Source organism: Psittacula echo (assembly GCF_963264785.1).
Source record: "Psittacula echo genome assembly, chromosome: 7".
Taxonomy (NCBI): Eukaryota; Metazoa; Chordata; class Aves; order Psittaciformes; family Psittacidae; genus Psittacula; species Psittacula echo.
This window is the reverse complement of record NC_137740.1, coordinates 33549968-33571013: the sequence shown is the minus strand read 5'-3', so window position 1 is coordinate 33571013 and position 21046 is coordinate 33549968. Positions and strand designations below refer to the sequence as shown.

The 21046-nt window shown below is 37.2% G+C and overlaps 1 protein-coding gene across 5 annotated transcripts in view; it reads left to right on the top strand.

Moving 5' to 3' along the window:
* Positions 1-7734: 7734 nt before the first annotated feature.
* Positions 7735-21046, top strand: part of NLGN1 (neuroligin 1) — a gene marked incomplete at both ends in the record, with an annotated part of 333502 nt that continues 320190 nt past the window's right edge. For 3 of the 5 annotated variants that reach the window (XM_080622513.1, XM_080622512.1, XM_080622511.1), the window contains one exon: positions 7735-8227. In XM_080622513.1, coding sequence (XP_080478639.1) covers positions 7735-8227 — 493 coding nt within the window. Of the gene's footprint in view, positions 8228-8671; positions 8732-21046 lie in introns of all 5 variants that reach the window. The other 2 variants (XM_080622510.1, XM_080622514.1) reach the window with 2 other exon arrangements.

Below are 21046 nucleotides of genomic sequence, written 5' to 3'. Positions count from 1 at the left end.
GAAGGGAATACATTTATATATTTTTTTTTTAATTCCATCTTGTCTGAGGCTTTTAAGTTCAGTGCCTGAGCTTAAAATTATTCTTTAACTTCTGCCTTCCAAACCCTGTCCCCCAGTTTCCAGAAAAAGTACTTGAAAGCAGTAAAGTGTTATGTAGGCACATAGAGTTAGAAATACTCATGAGGAGAAAATGACAGATTATTTAGGAGAAACCTTACTACATAGAGATACTGAATATTTTGACATCCTTAAGACTGTGTAATATAGGCGTTGTGGGATGGAGCTTTTGTTTCTTCAACTGGTTTCACAAAGATGTCTTATTTCTGTGGAGGCTTGTGCCCTGAAATAGTCGCCATGAGACCCTGCTGCTGGTTAGGACACATTTCTCTCGCTGGAGGCATGGTCAGCACGACCAGGACATGACCACAGGGAGATCTGAGACTAGTTGCTGTAGCTTAAATGAGTGTCTTACTCACAGATAGTGGTAGAAAATGAAAACAGGACAAGGAGCTGAATAACAGGAGCTACGCATGAAGTCAGATGGAAAGAGTAAATCTTTGTAGACATTTAATGGTGTTACATTCTAAGCTTTTGGGAAATTTTATTTGAAAATTTTTTACAACAGTAAATATAGTCTGTGCTATATCCTATTTCTGTTTCATGTGAGAGAAAAATTCTGCTTCTATGGCACAACACTTTACTACTACCATTACTGCAGACTTTATAGATCAGAGATGTGTCAGCATGTTAGCTTTAGCTGTAATGATTTTTTTTGTGTGTGAAACCTTATGGACCTTGCAGCCGCTTTCTCATACTGACACTCATAAAAATGTTCAAGTTCTCATATTTATTATTTAATTTGCTTCTTATATAAAACAACAGAGCTTTTCGATACGTGTATATGAAGCCAAAAATGACAGGCAGGCATGAATGGGACTAACAACTTTTAATAATGCACATATTGGAAACTGCTAAAGGAAGTTTAATTAAGAAAGACAAGTTAAGCATCAAATTCATTTTGGAACAAATGCAAGTCAAGTCACAGTTACACAGAATACTACATCACAGGAAGGGGGACTCTCAAGTTGATAGTTCTCTATAATGCCAATACTGTGCTTGAAATGTAGTGTGCACTCTACAATTCCAGAAAGCATGGTAACACTACTGAAGAGCACTTCTGAAGCTGAGTTAGAGATTTGGGTTTGTGATTAACAGATTATATTTATACCTCTGTGGATTTTATGATGAGTTGGAATTTGATCTCAATTAGCCTGGAATTGAGACCAGAACCCGTTCAAGTAAAGTATTTGCTCTTTTTTGTGCCATAAAGAAGTTTGTTGAGTGGGTTGTTGTTTTTTTTTTAAATTGATCTTACTGAAGAGCTAGTTATTGATCTAACTCTACAACAAGGATTTTGGATTCTTTCGAACTGTTATTCTGTGGTATTCAGATAGAAAAATGATACATAGACAAATCTGAGTTCATTCAAACATCTTTGCTTTCAGAGTTCCCTCTCAAGGAATTGTAATAACTGTTTTTTAGCTCTTTTAATCTTCCAATTTTTTTATCTTGAATGCCACAAAAATATGAAAATAAAAAAAGTGGTATCTTTCTTATGAATCTGATATGAAAGCTTGCCTTAGGTGATGAACTAGCACCACAGATAGTATTATTGTTGATATTATAATTGTATTAAAGGTAGCAAACAAAATCCAGTTTACTTTTCCCATGTGCTTAACCGTAGTGAACCAAGGGTCAGCCACAAACAGATCAGGTAATAAAATTTGTTACTAATTCTGTAGCTTAATTTTTCATCTGCAAGACACAATAAAAAACCACTTAGTTTTAGGGGCCTCTAGGGTAGGTTCTAGTACACTCTTTTAGAGTGATCAGATGAGAAGTATGGTTTACAAAGTGTTAATCAAAGCAATTAAATCCACTTGGCTTTATGATATACAACATACAGATTTCTATACTGAAGATCTCAGATGAGAAACGTCTGGGATATTTTTTCATCTGGTATGACCTCTGATTAACTGAGTTCAGTTGAATTTCTGTAGTAGGTCAAAAGGTCTTCATGTCCTCAAGCACACTTCTGCCATCAACAGAATAGCCATTCGATCATTTAGCTGAATAGTTAAGAGGACTCAAAAGTGAGTATAATGCATGGTCCGTTTAAGAGTTAACTGTAAGCTGCTAAAAGGAATAAAGGTTCACTTCAGTGCCCATTATATTCCAAGCCACTGCATCTGTCATTTTTAATTTAAATCTGTATTACTTAGCTGTCTAAAACTTTACACGTAAGTGACAGAGTTACCCATTCTTTCTGTTATGGGTAAAATCACCTACTTACTATGCAAAATGTCAGACAGCTATAGTCCACGTTAAAAAATTGCAGCCAACTTCTGGTAATATAAACAATTACTTCAGCTAAGAAATAAAATTATTTTAAGGAAATGATTTATTGATGTGAGTAAATGGAAGATAATAAGACTTAAGTGACCCTCTTCTCATAGGTTTAATTTGTCTATTTAAAAATAAAGCTTAATAGAAAATTATGATCAGAAGTCTTTCTATTTTGGCAGACTAAGTTGCAGAAATTATTTAAAAGGATCTTTTGATGATGAAAATACTAATTAATAATGAGTTAGCATTAGTGAATATTTCCACTAATGGGGAAGAACAAAAATACAGTGAAGCTGAAAAATACATGACATTTTAGATGAGTCTTACAACATCTACTTAGTTCAATTCAACTTTTTACTAATATGTGCCTCACTGTGTTGAATACTGTAGTAAATATTTTTACTAATTTGGTTTTAAGGTTTTATGTACAAAACATTGTATTCAATAGAGGTGAAAGAATGGTACTGAGGAATCAGTCTCTCTGATCTCAGAGTGATTCATCTACACAGTTTGTAGAACCTGGAAATCCTGGTCCACTGGGTTGTGTGCAGCCCTGTGTAGCATAACACTTGTAATCTTATACCGATGTGGGGTGGGATTGTGACCTATCAGAATAATGCCATATTCACACCTTGTTGGCGATCTCAGCAAATGTTGTGCATCTCAGTAAGGCTGGATTTGTTTTCAGGCTGCTTTCTGGAGCTTCCAGACCTGTAGTTGCTTTCAGGTGGAGGGGGTGCTGGCATGTGGGAGCTAACCAAACCCCCCCAGGGCCATACCCTTCTTAGGTGTATGTATTCGGGACTGCAGTCTCCTCTGTTATAATTTCATGCACCTGTTATTTTTTTAATGTATGTAGTTAATTTTTTTTTGACTAAGTACGTGTAAATCCCTTCACCAAGTATTTATGGAAATACTGTTTAAAAGTCTTTACTACTACACAGGGTAAAAATATGCTGTGTTTGACACAATGCTTCCCTTTGCTAACTTGGGAATGCTAACTTGAAATGTGGAAGAAAATATGGGAAATTCTGTGATGCATCTGAAGGATTTATCTGATCGTGTTTACAATTGGTGTGTCACACCAACGTAGTGTTCACCCTGGGTCAGAGTCTTTCCTTTAATGGCTTCTATTCCACTGGCCACATTCATGTTTGTCATTGTAGCGTATTTCAGAACATGGATTTCTCTTTAGAGACATGAAACAACTTTGGGCTCTTAGTTCTAAGTAGAAACTGTTGTAAGTAAAAATGGATGCAAATGTCGTTGGTTCTGCAAAATAGCATTTGTGTTTTGAAATGAAGCAGCATTGTGTGCAGTTCAAAACTCTTACAATTGCTTTCTATGAATATTTGTGCAATTGGGATTTACTAGCAAAATTGAGGTGGAAAGGAATTTTTAAGCATGAATATCAAATTACTGGGTACATCTTCAGCTAAAAAGAAAACAGCCGGTGGCATGGAGATACCATAAAAATGCCTTTACATGTGCTGAAGCTGGCATATGGCTGTAAGCCTTGGGTGCCAGCAAAGGTTTTATTAGTCCATTGGAACTATTGACAGGTGGTGCAGTTCAAGACATCCCTGAAGATTTGATGCTCTTTGCATGAGTAACAAAGAAAAGTTTAGCTGTTGCAGTTTGCAGCAGATGTAAACTGTTGTGGGATGCCCTGTGTCATTGGAAATGCAAAGATGCACTGAAGTTATCTTGGATTGCTTGCTCCTCAGCATACTAAATGCCTCTCTAAAGTATTGCAGAATCTGAGCTATAAAGTAATTTAAATTCAGAAAGGAAGGTAATAAAATAATAGATGATAGAAAAAAAACCCTTTATATTGTGTAGACTGTTCCAACGACCATGAAAGACTTTATCAGATACTTTTTACAGTAGAATTCATTTGTGTTAGCACAGGGACCACTTGTGATCTTAACATCTAGACAATAGTAAAATCTGAAGGTTTTTCTCCTCCTCCTCAGATCCACAGGAAGCTTACCCCAAATTGATTGTCAGTACTCCTTATTCCCCTGCTCATCTCCCTGATCATTCCTGTTCCCATTTATTACTTCTCTTTCCACTGATTCCTGTTCAGTCAAGTCCAGATACCAAGGGATAGTCCTATGTAGATAACTTGGTGGAGGACTAAAAAAATTTTGTCCAACATTGACCCTCAACAATTAAGACATCCCCCAGGCTCGTTTCCTTGTTGGCTTTCCATTTAGTGCTTGAAATAAAATTTTGGCATAAAAGTCTTTAAAGATTTGAGTAATCTCAGCCTCTTTCTGTGAATTTGTGTTTTTAATGTTATAGCTTCAGGGCAGCCAGTGACAGGCTTGAATGTTTGACCTCTCAGTCTCAAAAATAAAATGTTACTTAGCCATTTAGAAAGAAAGGCTTGTGAAGGAAAACAAAACAAAAAAATAAATCCAAAATTTAAGTTACAAATACAATGCAAATCTGTTGATTCCAGTTCTGCAAGTGCTTTCCAATTTACTGCCCTGTATAGCTTATAAGTTTGTTCACTGACACCAGCTACTACCCAATAGTTAATTAATCAAAAATAGCCAAACACGATATTGCATTATATTCTTACCTTTTTAGGCTCCTGTCTTTGTCTTACAGTAAAACCTTGTTTATGGGAGGCAAACCAGAACTTTAGATCGCAGCAGAACTGTTCAGCTGCAATGGCAAAACATTGCAAAAAATGGACAAGCTTAAGACTGTAGCCCAGGCCTAGGATTTGCATTGAATTTGCCATTTAGGTGTCAAGTGTATGAAAAAGTTGTCTTAGATCTGAAAACAGGTCTTAGACTCTTAGAGTGAAAGTGCTAAATGATTTACTAGTGGCAATTTGGTAATTTTCCATGTTGAACTAACTCATGAGCTTGAAATGAAGGGTGCTATTGTTTGGCACAGCTATGTTGAATTTGGTTTGTCCTCAGACCTCCCTAGACCATGTAAATTAGCTGGAGGGTTACTGAGATTAAGTTCCTACTATTTACAAGTTGGAATTTGATAAAGAAGAGAGATTACATTTTACCACTTCTGACAGGAAGAAACCAAAAAGCTAGGATTTGAAGACCTAGTGCAAAAGGTTTAAATCTGTGGAGGTTTTTGAATACCACTAAGTAATAAGCTTCCATCTTTCCATAACCTACTGTACATCAACCCAGAAGAGCAAAGTCGTACTTGCTGCTTTCTGTTCTGGCACTTGTCTTTGTATTTCTCAAGTAATATCCCGCTACCTTCAAAATTTGAAATGCTACAAAGCAACAATCTTCCAAGAGGCAATTGTCTGCATGCCATTCTGTGTAAGTTTATTAAACTGAATGCTAACATGTACATCAAGTTTGGGAAATTATTTTCTGCAGCTAAATTGGTGTGTTTTGAGCAAATACTGAGAATTTGAAACTGGAGAAGAGAGGATACAAGCCTGTTTGTTAATGCAGTTTCACAGTGAAAGTGTTAGAATTAGCAGAGAAAGAAAGGGAGAGAGAAAATTACAGAAAAGCTTCATCTATCTCCTTATTGCCTCCTGAGATAGATTGTTCAGAGCTAAAGGAACACTAAACATGAACCAAATCTCCTGCTGTCCTATATAGCTTTTACAATCTCCTTTTTAATAACCCAAACTGCAGGGTAGTCTGACTATTACACAAGCTGTTCTTTTGAATTCTCTCTACAATGTGTATAGACATGATAAAGAAACAATCCTCATTAAAGCTGCCAATGCTGTTTCAAAAGCCGGTGTTTTAAAATGTTTCCTATACAAAGCAAAACACATTTCTTGTGCATTACATACTGCTTAATAGGGAGTGTAAGATTACAGTGGTATGTTGTGTATATTGTAAGTCGTGGTGGAAATGTGTTTAACATGAATATGGAAGTTATAATGATATGCACTGAGCAGTTTTCAGAAGTGCTGGAACACAGCTTTGTGTGACAACCTCTGAGCTGAAGTAGTTGAAAATAAGATCTGGAATTTGAGATTATACAGTCTGTGATCTTAACTGATTGCTTTTCTAGGATATTGTTCAGTCAGCATGTGGGTATATGAAAGATAAGATTTCTGTCCTGTGGGAACGTTTATTGTTTTTGTTATAAATTGAGGATGGTAGGGGTTTGGAGCATTCATCATGCGTTTTCATTTTTCACTTAAGTCAGTAGTTTATAAGGAATGCAGGATTGGTCTGAAGTAAAAATTCTGATCTTGAGCTCCATCCCTAAACTTGTCTGTTCATATCCTTTTCCAAATCAGTTTTGAAAAAAGACCACTGAGGTCCAGTTATGTGCAAATTCAGAGTTTGCCCTTCCCTTTAGTGGGAGCAGATTTTGGTCCTTCGTTGATGTGAACATTTCACTCTTGTAGGTGTTTTTCATCAGCTATCAGAAACTTGTGAAATAAGAAAACCATATAAAGTATGGTAATTCAGGTTATCATGAAAAAGCACAGTAATTAATGTTATCCATACAAATATATTCCGGTTGCCTCAATGTTTTAATAAGAAGTTGTATTTTAAAATGAACAATAAAAAGTTTGTATGTATTATAATGTGCTTTTAATGAAATAAAATGCATTTGAGTCTTTAGTATGCCTGTCTAACTTAATTTCATTATCTTCTGATTTAAAAAATTATTACTTTCATTTTGAAAATCAACTTGTGCAAACAAGGTGAAAATTGATTATGAACTGATTAAATTAAATAAATCATTAACATAAACACTTATGTAGTGTAGCCTGGGAGCAAATTGCTTAATTCTTAAAAAGGTGAATTTTAAAAATGTATTGTCTGTGAGTTCTGTTTCTTCTGAAAAATCTCTATAAATTCAACAGGTGACATTATAGGTAAACCAGTTGTGAGTGTTTCACCTGCCATTTCATGGACCCATAAACTACTGCAATTTTACTTACATGACTCTAGCAACTATTAATGTATGTAAATAACTTGTGAAACATCTAGTTATCACTCTGCTCATATTAGCTCTTTCATACTAATGATTTATTTTCATTTTCTCCAGGATTAGACCTGCGGCTAACTGGATTTGATTTATAAGAGGGGATTCTGCAGTAAATGGCTGCTCTCTTCATATTGCTGCTATGGAAAACAGAATTGTCAATAGGATGTAGTCTGATAAATAGTGCTGAGTGAAGATGCAGCTTCAATAAGTGTGAAATCAATGGAAGATACTTACCGCATGAAAAGCCTTTTGAGATTTTTCTGACAGGCGCCTATTTAGGAAACTTGATCTGTTTCCTTCGGTTGCCCTGTTTTTACACCAGTGGATACAAATCAGATTGCTTCATTGTAGTTACACAACTAATGAGGGACCATGGCCTTTCCAAGATCCATGTGGCTGAACTGTTTATGGAGAGCGATGATAGTCCGCCTGTTACACATGGGATGGAATGCCACTTTTGCTTCTTGTATACTTGGATTTTTGCTTCACGCTGCAGCTGTGTCCTCCCAAAAATTGGATGATACCAACCCAGTGGTGACCACCAACTTTGGCAAGATAAGAGGGATTAAGAAGGAACTTAATAATGAAATTTTGGGGCCCGTTATTCAGTTTCTTGGGGTTCCGTATGCTGCCCCTCCAACAGGGGAGCGCCGCTTTCAACCTCCTGAGCCTCCATCTCCCTGGGCAAATATCAGAAATACCACTCAGTTTGCTCCAGTGTGCCCCCAGAACATTATAGAAGGCAGGTTGCCTGAAGTCATGCTTCCCGTGTGGTTTACTAATAATTTGGATGTAGTTTCCACCTATGTACAAGATCAGAATGAAGACTGCCTCTATTTAAATATCTATGTCCCAACCGAGGATGGTGAGTTAACAGCAGGCAAAACAGGGAGATCTTTTTATTTTCCTGTTCTACGTTCTAACAATATTAATTCATGTGTACTGGTAGCATGCATGGCTTTCTTTGTTTGCATGCCAGCATATTACATGTATGCATGTTGCTTTTCTGTGTGTGTAGCTGTCCTTGGTTTTTGTTTTGGTTTTGGTTTTCTTTCTGTCTACACTCATTTTTTTTCTCCCACAGCACGTGTATTTTTAGGGCAAAGTTGGTGCCTAATTCTCATTGCCACTCACTGACTTCTGGGAAGATGCATCAACATCTTATCCATTGCATGTGCAGGCACAACCAGTTGAGAGTCTTCCGCACCTAATAAAGCAGGTCATATTTAAGTTAGATAGTGGTGTTGCATGCTCCTACTGTCTGTGATGGAGCTCCATGTTATTTTCTAGTCTTCTATTCATTTTTCAGTCAAAAGAATATCCAAGGAATGTGCCAGAAAACCCGGCAAGAAAATTTGTAGAAAAGGAGGTATGTATAAAGTGGACACAAAAAATATGGGGGAAAGATCAAGACCTTGCAGAGGAAGAATGAATAATACAGCTGAAAGAGGCTGATTTGCTTATGCTGTGAAGTGAACTGTTAGGGACTACCTTGTCCTAATGAAGCCAGAAAGGTATTTAAGGAGAGGACCATGTAAAGCAGATGAGAAGATAACATTCATAAAGCCTGAACTCGGTTGCACCTGATCATCTCTCTCTCTCACTATCTTATGCTGACCTTACTGGCAGCTTCTCTGTCTTGGCCTCATGGTTTAGAGGAGTTTTTGTCACTTGTACGTAGATACAGTATGTCGTATATGCGTGCATAGGAGGTAGCTCTTATGACTGGGGCCTAGTACTATTGCCATTAAAGTTGCTGGCTCGGCTCCGCAGCTCTATATTCCAGTGGTATAGCACAATGGCTGTGATACATTATAGCAAAGCAGAACTGAAAGTCTACATCAACTTACTCCATGATACACCGTATTTTCTTGGAACATTGTTAGCTTTCCTGAAATGTAGATGTGAAATACTTCTTTTTTTTCATTTGCACATTTCTGAAAGTGAGCGTTGATTTTCTTCATTAGGTGATTACCGCTCTCTTTGTAAAGCCGAAAATCTCTTAATAGGGGTGTAGGGAAATGTTAAAATATTGTGACATAGCACTTTGGAAACGAGGCTGCTTTTGGAAGCTTTGAAACTTGGCTTCCACACTTTTCGTGTTAGGTAGCATGGGGGAATTTGCAGATTTCTTTGTGAACATTTGCAGATTCCCTAAGCAGTTGAGACACAATATAGAAAGTATATTTTGGTACTGATTTAAAGTGGGCACTTGATACTAGTTTAAAACACTGATTTTGTACTACTTTACGTGTTTGTTTCATAGCAGATTATTTCTTTTTACTATTTTTTTTAAATAATATGTTATTTAATAGCTGGCCTACATTTGAATCTAGAATACTTCTGAGGGTAAACAAAGAGGAGTGTGGACATACATGGTTGCCTATTAGCTGTAATACATATTTTTCATACCAGTAGCTGTATGGCCCTGTTATTCCAGAACAGATACATTTTAGCAAAGTGTCATAGCAGGAAATTGTTTATGGAGTTAGGCCCAGTTCAACTCTGAAAACTCTGTATTAGTTTTTTAAGGCAGTATTTTGTCATTTAAATGAAGGTGGCCTTATTTTCCAAAGTTTTTGCTCTTACATCTCTTACAGACTGGTAATTGTAGCTAGCTGTTAATTATTGTCAATTGTAATTGCTCAATGTTTACTTTTTTAGATGTATAAATGAACTTTCAGTGACTTAAGGCAATTTGTTTTTAAAGTGCCGGGCTTTGAGGTGACTTTTACTGTTTTCTATTGGGGAAGTTTTGTTCTGTGCTGTAAAAATACAATTGTTTAAGCTGGATTCCCAAAATTGGAAACAAAGATAATCAGGGTACTGTGAGCAACGTCACTTCTTCACACATCATTCAAGTTAGAATAACTGCTGTCATTTATATGCATTCAATTAATGTGCAGTGCTGCAGCAGTTATTACGCAGTTCATCAGGCGTGTGTAATTAGCTGAGCAACTTTCACTTCCTATCACCCAGACGCTGATTCGCAAAGTCATAAATGAAGATGCAGATCTCCGTCATTGTTCTAAGAAAACATCTTTTACTATGAGAGAATATTGAAAAAACAAAATTGGAATACCAGCAAAAATAAAGGGAGGGAGAACCCAGGAAATGAGGAAGTTGTGTTTATTGTCCTGTGAGCCTGAAGGAGAATAAAGGGAGTTATTTGAAATTCAATAGGTACCTTTCCAGTTAAATTCACTGCACGCACAGCACAATAAAAACCCCACCTTTCCCTGCTGACAAGTGCAGAGGATTCCTGAATACTTTCGGCCTGGGCAGTTGGCATAGTTGTAGTAATCTCTGTTCTCCGAGTAACTCATGCTCTACTCACCTGTTTATAACCTAAGACTAGCCTTGGCTTGGATTTCCCCCATGTAAAAGTAATCATGTTGTAGAACAAGGTTGCAATAGTGTCTTAGCAGCAGCAGCTTAGAAATACCACTGAGTTTGTGTGAAAAAGAAGAAAGGCCCAATATTCTTTCTCTTGAAGGATTTTTAGGTTACAGTAATTTCATTGCATTTAGGGATGAAAATTACTGGAAAGAGAAAATATGAAAATAAGAGGCAGACCTTTGCATCATCTTTTTAATTAATCAAAGATATGTAAGTTCAAAGTGACTGAACCAACAACTGTGTGCTATTTTATATATTGATTCTTTCTTATTACATGGAATAGATGGAATTAGATAAATCAGTATCTGTACTTAGTTGTCAGCTGAGGGACATGAGAAGAGTAAAAAATTTGAAGATAGATGCAGAAATGAAAGGAATTCTATCCATGACTTATGCTAGAGATTGTAGTGAGCATTATAGCCATTACCACCTGTTGGTAGGATTTGGGTATGCACACTGCAGACTACAAAAGGACCAGCTGGAGCCAGATCAAAAGGAATGTGACAGTACAGTATGCTTTTTGCTAAATACGTGTGTCTGTATTTCAGTATACTTCAATTTACTGATAAAGATCATCTGTTCTCATGTCTTGCTTCAGGTACGTGAAGGTCAGATGTTACTAATTCCATTATGGATATGCATATAAGCAGAAACCTCTGTATTTGCTAGGGCTGGTTTTAGAAAATCTGTGCAAAGACATCTAATTAATTTTGTGTTGCTTTTTTAGAGGTTAGAATCCATAATTCTAAATTTTAATAGAACCTAGGTGCTATTGCAGATAACACCATTTTACTGTTTGATACTCGTCACATTGTTGATTATGTGTTATTTCCTGTCAAACTTTTGCATCATTTCTAGGGCATACTTAAATAGTTTTGCACTCTGTTTGGTGTTTCAGAACTCCCTTTTACCTCATGGTCAAAGCGAAAATATTTTACTGGTGATCCAGAATGATGGGGTAACTTATCTCTTAGGAGGACTGTACGTCTTGCTTTAGCTGCGTGTCTGTGCTTTCTTAATACTATATATTAATTCATTTGCATTGCAGTAGTTTGCAGCATGAATTTCGTACTTTAATGATGCCTATATAAAGATAATTTGAAAATGATTAGTAATATGACTACTTAAAGAAACTCCAGGTATTATGTGTTCTGCACTTGGGATGACAGCATGCTCCTTCTCATGAACCTATACTAAAGCCTTCATACTGCCTGAAGATATCTGAATGTGAAAACATGGAGGTGCAGTTTTTGTAGAGAATATGATACATACTCAGTGTCGTGGAACTGGGCACCTACAATTTTTGATACTTTTGTAGGAGAATTGGGAGTAGAATAAGGAAAAGAATCACTTAATCCTTACTTTTATGTTTAGGAATTAACAGTGGCTAAGAGGCTGCCCAATATCAGTGACTTCTTCACATGTGGATTCTGTTTCCTATTCTGGTTGGTGGAGTGAATAAATTTTAAATGCAAAGAATCATGATCTGAGCTACCTCATTTGAGAATGTAGGATTAGACAGCTCTATTAATATTTATGCCCCCTAATGGGCTACTTGATTTTCAAAGCAAAGCTCCCAACACCGTACTTTCTGGGTTAGGGCTGTGGTTACTATGGACACATAGGAACATATACACATACATGCATATACATTCTTGGAAGTGAAACACAAATCACAGCGCAGTAATCTTATCCTGCTTTGATCATTCATTGTTTTCTACAGAGAATATGTTACCTCAATTGTGATTTGTAAATGGCACTGATAACTTTAAGGCTTTTAAGCTTAGCAAGATGAAATATTTTTTACAAATCTAAGCAGAAATTTAGACTGTTACCCTGTGTTTCTGTTGAGTGTTTGTTCCAATACTTCATTTAACCTTCCTAGGACTGTTTACTTACCAGGTTTTGGAAAAGAGGAATTAATGCAATGTGCAGTTCCTATGGACTTCATGAAATGAACTTCTTTCTGTATTACCTGTTTCAGCTCTGAAATCAACCAGAAAAGGACAAGCTGAGACCTGTTAAAATGTGTATTTCTGCTGGCAAAATATATCATTTGATTATTAGATTCTTTTTCTTTATGTAATGTAGAAAATTATATCGAAGTAATTGACTTCTAGATGGTATATTGTCAAAAATGATTGAAATATTCTTTCCCCATGGCCATATAAGTGAAAAATATGAAATCTAAGGTGTGAGCCTCCATCACCGTTGAGTGAGCTATGTCAAAATACATTGCATTGCCAGTAGGTTAAGAAGTGCACTTATGGAGCATTTACCAGTGCTCATGGTGACTTCAGAGCGAGTGTAAAACCCCAAAGTGCTTATTTTGGTGTATATCAACTGTTACAAAGGGTGTGTATCTTCAATAGACCACTCTGAGAATTCATAATGAATTATTTTTCTGTAGGATATTTGTGTCAGTGGTTGGCCTGCACATGTTTAGAAATTTTGCCTCCATTCACCTGTGCTGGCTCCTGGCTGAAGAGCCCTCATCCTTGTTCTGGCCTCCTGAGGTCAAAATTCATCCTCACAGTATCAGCAGGAACAAATGTAGTCCATAATCCTGAACTCCAGTGCTATGCACTGAGACACCAGGATTGTTCTATTTTTCTGTTCCTTTTTGAAGCACTGTATTCCAGTTTTTCATTCCTTAGGTACCACAGCAGCATTTTCCATTATACTAGTAATACATGAAAGAAGATAATGAAGCAAACATTGTCTTGTACAGCCCTTTTCATCCTTTCACAATCTAAAGCTGTTAGTGTCAGTTAGCAGCTTTTTTCAAAGATGTGCAGTAGGTTTATGCCATATTTGAAATAAGATAAAATGCTTAAACACTGATGTACTTTCTACAGTCCTCTTTCTGGGTGAAGCAATGCTTGACAATAGAAGACTTTGCAGACTGCATTTTAAGACTCCAGCCATCTTAAATGCCATCAACACTGGTCAAAGTCCTCTGTAAATGTCTAGTTGTTTGGGCTGTGGGCTCTTGCTGACCACACAGTCTTTGTGCTGTCATTGCTTTGCTCATATACCTTGACAGTGCTTATAGCTCTGACGGGTCTAAAATTCTGATCTAATTCCGTTCCTTGTCCTTTATTTTACTGCTTGCTTTTCATATCCTACATCCTCCCACGTGCAGGCTCTAAAATAGTACTGTTACCCAGATAATACTAAGTCAGATAAAACTGGTTTGTGATTCTTCCCCTGGTCTTTCTCAGGTCGGACCAGCTGTATTCTGTAAACAACAGTGAGATGGTCTTTTCAGTCTGATAGTCTCTAATTTATCATTAAAGTCAGCATGGACAAATATTTAAAAAAGTAGCTACATAATTATAGTTGTGCATTTTCAGGAGGAACACTCGAGCAACTGATATTACTTTTGGGTAACTGTTCTTTCCTTCTTGCTTTTTTTTGTCATTTTTTTTCTGTATTGTAATATTATTCCTTTGCTCTTCTCTGTGTTCATACTTTTAATTTCTTTGTTTCCTTATAGTACACAGGGATACAGATATTTTTAGTATTCTTTACATAATTTTTAAGCTTGCACCATGATGCTTACGTGTGTCAAACCATTCTTGAGGATCATCTCAAGTATAATGTTAATAATCTCCTTACAACTTCCGTATTGCTCCAGTATAATTTTGGTTTTTTTTTCAAATTCTTTTCACTTATAATTCTTTAGTTCTCTTCATTGTTATTTCCTTTATGTTGTCAAATTTACATGTCTCCTCTACTTTGATTTGTATAGTATTATTAATTATACTCTGCATTCAGAAGCCAGTTGCTTTAATGAGATATTAAATGAGGTCTGTTTTTGGGATATCAAACCATTTCCTTCTGGTGTAACATTAATATCTAGTATTTTAGTTTCTCATACTTGTAATAATGAAGATTTATCCTAAAAAGAAGCAGCACTGAACTATACAAAGCTAAGGGAAATGGGACAAAGCTGACCTTAAGCCATGTTTGCACCTATATTCTAACACATTGCTGGTACAAGAGTGGTCTCTGGCCAGAATCAGAACCACATCGGGGCTGCTGTAAGTGAATGCAGAAGTTGTAAGATGTGGAAATGGCATAGTGCAGGTGCTGCAGCTGATTATTCCTTCCAGAGTGTTGCCAAAGTGTTTTGAAGTATTTCAGCAGCAACAGTAAATCGCGTTGCTAATTCCTCTGCTGTGGGAATTCTTTTAATATCCCTTTATGCTATCACAGCAGCAATCAGAACCTGCACTGGCAGAGTTTTCTGTGTGCTTTTTATTGAGGGTGGCTTTTGCCTTTCTTGTTCATACTAATAGTACTGTAAACACATAATAAGTTTAGTCTTAGGAATGTGTTTGAAGAGAAGGAAAATCACCTGGCTGAGTAATTTCTGGTTCTTCAGCTGATAAAGCTCTGGAGGAAGTTTCTTTATTGAAATATCATTGCTTTGTAAAGAAGTGTCCACGAAGGGGGCCGGAGGGAGAATAAATCTTCTGTGAGGTCTTTGTGTTAGCAGAGGTATAGCCAGTAGACTTGACCAAAAAGACACATTTTATGGTAGTCCAAGATCTGTCCCTTTTGTTGAAAAGGACTCAGTTTGTATGTGTTGTGGGCACTTGTTCACATCTTTCTTCACTTAGTGGTAATCTACAGTTCAGTGTCTTATGAGATGCTGAGTTACTGCAGGATTATTAGGTTTGAGCTACAATTAGTGTTAGAGTTTTTGGATCAGGCCCTGTAGAGGTGAAGTATGGAGGTGTTTTGGTATGATTTAATATTTGTTTAAATATATTTTTTTAATCCACATTTTATAAATATTATGTGTGGAAAATCGCATAGCATATATAGGGAGATATAATGTAGTAAGGCAAAAACTATAGGAGACAACCATTTATTATTTGTATTTGTTTCTGGAAAGCTTCCATTTGTTAAATTTCACTGGTTTTGTAAAGGCCTTCTTTAATTATTAGCTGAAAATCAGGTATTTATGTAATTACCATAATTATATCTACACATCTAGTGTACTTGCAATTATTTCATTAAAAATTGTAATTATTATACAATTATAGGGGATAATGACGTCCTTGTAACATGTTGCAGAAGCCCTAATTAAATGGTGGCATAAATGAATTGGAAGTGATTTTGAAGTTTTGAATATTGTTTTATCAGAAATATCAGAAGTGATTCATCCACATTATAAACTGGCAGTAAAACCCCTCCAAAGTTATTTTGAGAAAAGACTTCACAGAGCTCATGGAAAAGGATTTGCCTCTCTTGCCTTTCTGTCTTTATTTTCAGTTCTCTATATTCTTAATCTAAAAAGTGTCTGCAGATTTTTAATGCAAAGGTGCATTGTGTAAGAAGAAGATTGCACAGCTTGCTGAAGCTTTCAAAAAGACTCAGCCCAGAGCAAATAGGCTCTATGTGCAAGTGCAGACTGTACTTAGACCTCCTTCTTCTATACACAGGGAAAAAACCTATCCAGCAGTTGGTTCAAGCTGATGAAAAGGCTCCACTAAACATAGGGAGGTTTTCATCACATGCTGGGTTTTGATGATCTGCTTATATATTGGAATGTCCAAGTCGTGCAACTCCACGTGTTGGGGAAAGAGAAAAATTCCTCTTGGAGCACAGATGCATGTGATGCTCCAAGCACAGGACACGGACTAAGCAACAGGGATACAGAGGAACCCTGTGGAGTGTCTCCCTTTCTCTCCTTCCAGGTGGGTGGGGAGTGATGAGCAGGAGTAGCATATGACAGAATCTACCAAAACCTCAGGATCACAGATTTCTCTTTGTCTTTAGTGTCAACCTTCTGCAGTATACAGATGATCTCTCTTCCTTCAGTTAATTTTAAAAGTCATTGAAAGGGGCAGTAAGGCGTATATAATTTTTAGGTTTATTTTATCATTCTGTTCTTTTACATCTAATGTAGTGTGTTCTTAAGTGAAGGGTGCATAACAGCCTAGCTATGGTATGACTGGCAACTACACAGCCACCTTTACCATAACATCCACTTTGGTTTTGCTTCTAAAGACAGCAACTGGCTGTCGGGCTGCAGCTCTGGGCAGACTGGAGCTATCTCCAAACCAACTGGAGGGGCTTCCCATCTCTCTTGCACCAGCTGCTTACCTCCCACCTGCCAGCTGGGGCTCCTCCTCCAGTCTTTGCTCGCAGTTTTGTTAGGGGAATGACTCATGCACATTTTGCCCAGTTACTTCAGATGCATTCAGGCAGGTTGGCAAACCTTTTCAATTCACTTAATGCATGTCAGCTCATTTTCGCTCAAGCGTGATTAAGGAAGGTTTGCAGGGTCTACTTTAATGCAGAATTTTCATGTCCCACACAAGAATGTAAACAAAGCTCCAAGAGGCAGGAGAACCTTGAGGGAACAGTAATGTCTTACCATGTCCCAAGCTGAAGAAAGACCATCCATCTGTGGCCTGGAGAGGAACTCCCTGTTTGTACCATCTTGTGTCTAGGTTCTTTGCTGAGACAGGCAACACAAGAACCGATTTTGTTATGTGCTTATGGTGCTTTTCTAAGGACTTGCTGCACTTTAACCAGAAGCTGAGCGCCACTGTTGTTGTCAAGCTCCTTTCCAGTGCCCTGGCAGGGAGTATTTTAGTGTCTGCCTACCCTACTCTGCTTTTCAGTCTTTAATATAGTAATATTAACATAGTGAACAGGCAAACACAACATACCATTCACCAGCTGGGTCTAGCTGAACCAATGAGAGTTTATGGTCTCTGAGAATCCTCACTCCCAAAGCAATAGTTTTAACAAGGTGGACCCAGAGGTAAGGGAATGTGAAACATGCATTTATGTGTGTATAGGTGTATATTTATACAGTCCTAAACAGATTTGAAGGGTCAAAGGAAAACAATTACAATTTATCTTACTTGATTGCAAAATTGATATTGATTCATATATTTCGTATTTATTTTAAAGTGACAAAAAGAATTTGTACTTTTTTAAATGCCTGAATTTAGCTGCTGAAGGCCAGCTCTAAGCCACTTGTGGGCCAAACAGCAGATTTTTCAGAAGATTTGCTTACTCCAAGACTGCTTTTGTTAATGATAGCACCCCATGATCTATATATAGCACTTTGGATCCATGAAATACTGCTGTATATGTCTGCCGTAGAGGCAGGATTTTTTTGGACAATTTCACAAGAAATCATGAGGCTGTAAACCCAGATTTCAAAATCTCAGTCTGTTCCCTGTTTCTCTGTAATGCTAGCTCAGATGAAGTAGGTCTCCATATGAATCAATTAACAGCTGTGCTATGTGGAACATCAAAGAGAAGTAGTTTTTTTTTCCTATACTTTTCAGTCACTAACTGAGCTGTTTGTTAATGATAAATGGGTTACTTTTGCTGGAAACAATAACTTTTGAAACAAAAAGTAATTGCTATACTTAAGTGCTGAAGCACCTGCAGTTTCTTTTATATGAAGTCTCTGTAAATGAAGTCTCACCTAAAGAAAGAAACAAAAGATGCATCAATTATCTTTTCTTTAAAGTGCAATGAAACCCTTGATTAACTGGCGATTCTTGCAGTGTTGCAGTTCAAGTATTGGAGGTATTACCTGGCCAAAAGCACCTTATGATACCAGATCATGGGAAATGGGTGCTGGAGTTAAAGAGACAAGGGTGACTGCTGAGGAGGTCCCAAGTAAAAATCCTCACAATCCTGAATCTGGGCCTCTTAGCAGAAATCCCTCGTATTCCCTTCTGTGTGCATTATATTCTGTGTTGTTCACATGTGACAGAGAACATTGCCCCTTGAACTGTGAAACAGTCATGTGTTTTTGACAGGCTGATTTTCTTTCTTTTCCTGACATCTTTGAAAGATGGCTGCTGGAATGCAGTTAGGCACTGAGAGGGACGTTTGCTTGCTGGAGAAAGAAGATGAGATGAAAGAAGCAAGGAAGGGGATTTGACAGCAAAGAAGGCTCCTGACACACATGTTGAAGCAGGTGTAGACTGCCAGGCTGTGTGCAAACCAAGCACAGAAGTAGGATTAAAGGGCTATTTCCCTTTAGGCAAAATGAGACCAAGAAGAAGGCAGCTCACAATTCCACACCGCAGTTCTTAGTGGTAGAAACTGTTTTTCTCTCCAGAGTTTGCTAATATGTATCAGTTGCTGTTTTTCTGCCCAGAGTTTCAACATACTCAAACTGCAAACTGGTTTGGCTGAGTATTAGTACAAGAAGGAAGCAGCAGTCAAATGAGAGGAAGAAACAAATTGCAAGCATTGCTCTGTATCCCTTCCATGCTTGATATTTGCATTGTGCAAGTGGTCTGGCTGTTACCTCTCTCTGTCCAGCACCTGAGCATGTGCTAAGAGGACATGTCACAAAATAGTTTTGAGCTAAGGCAGAACAAAAGCTAGCCCGTAATGCTGCTTGATTAAAAATAGATACTTTCAGCAGTAAGTCAGATTTTGGCCTGTTGTTTGAATTATGAATATTCTTCTAAATGCCGTCACTTCCTTAAAGAAATATAGTGGTTTCTTTTGATTTTTAAGTGACTTTGGATTGAAATTCTGTGTGAGTGATTATCTGGCTCCGTGAATGCTGTTGTTATATTAGCAATTTTGTGTTAACCACTTCACTGCTGAAATCTCTTAAGTGCAGCAGCTCAGGAACAGAAAGGTTAAGAAGCCATTGAAACATATTCAGGAAATGTCATAATTTTCAGGCTGATGAAGTGTTAGTCTGGAAGCGAACAAAGAAACGATAATAATTACATTTACTTTATGCTTGTGAAGAAGACGGTTTGAAGGAGAGCAGGCCATGGAGAGTAACTCATTTTTGGTTCTGCACCCATTAGTTATGTCACATTTCTGCCTTACTTCTGTTACCCTTTGGTTCTGTCTAAATGTAGCCTGGTTGCAGAGGGATGATTTAACACAAAGCCAACCCTCCCTTTCTAGTCGTTGTGGACCTCCGTAGCCTTTTTCTGTTCTCTTCCTCCTCCCCTGGCTAAGCAGCATCTGGCCCTCTGCCTCTGGTGAACTTGTGTGACTCTATTTCAAGTATAGATTTAGTTATTAAATCTGGAGATAAAGTATGGATCTGTTCCACTAATCAGATACTACACTGATTAGAGCCATAGAAGTACTTGGGGAGATCAATTAGATTAGATTATCAAATCATTATAAGCAAACTCTTAAAGACAAAGCAATAGGAAGTAATCTTGTGTCACTGTATTTCTTTAGAAAATATTTTACTCCCTTATTGTTTGTTTGCCTCTGTTTTATTTACATGTGTTAAGACTGCAGGGCCACTAAGCCTCATGCTCAGAACTGGGCCGGAGGACAGAATAAACCAATTTCTACAGTAAAGTGCTCTCTGTAATGCTGGTCATAGGCTAAACCACATTATTACTTGTACTCTAGGTGAGAAAATACATACATGTGGAAATCTTACTTCAGAAAGCAATTTGGCGTTTTCTCCGGAGAGCTCATTTCAGATCTTTGGGGTTAGGCAGGAAGCCTTCTGCTCTCTTTCCAGCCTTTTATTATCTCACTTACCTCATTCTGTATTTATTATTTTGACTGTTGAATCTTATTTTGACTGCTTTTACTGCACAAACCCAGTGTTACGAACCAACACTAGGTGATTCAGATAAAGGTTTTTGATCTCTTCTGTGGTAGCTTGTTTTCAGGGCTCTGGTGTAAATGGGTTTCCAGTGTATAATAGCCATTTGTGTAAATCCTAATTCTTGAAGGTGTGTGTTCTACAGCCTGCAGTGTTGTTTTCTGAACATATGTATCTATCAATCTGTGAGCTTTTATTCCTTTATCTATATATATTAGTAAGTACTCCAGCTAATGCTAATATACTGTTTTCATGAGAGAATTGGCAGAATAGCATACATCAAAGGCAACAATTAGTGTATTTTCATTTGACTTGTTCAGCCTATTAGGTTGTTAAATTTTGCATAGAAAATCATTAGCATGTGTAATTTGGGGAGGAAGCTCTTGAAAGAGGAGTTGTGGACGTAAATCAGTCAGTGAGATGGCTCTCATACAGTATTCCAACAGCAGCTAGAGCTCTGAAAGATTGTGAAATATTTTCCCATATTGATTGCAAATGCAAAGAGGTGAAAAAATCACCAGATTATCACAAGTTTAGGAGTTAATGAAGAAGCTTCTGCAGGTTTTGCCAAATATTAAAATCTAGAGCAAGGTTGTATCATATTCTTTTTTTACAGAATATTGGCATAGAAGTTTTGCAGTTGCAATATTCCTGCTCTTTTTTTCAGTGAAAGTGCAGGACATCTGGATCAGG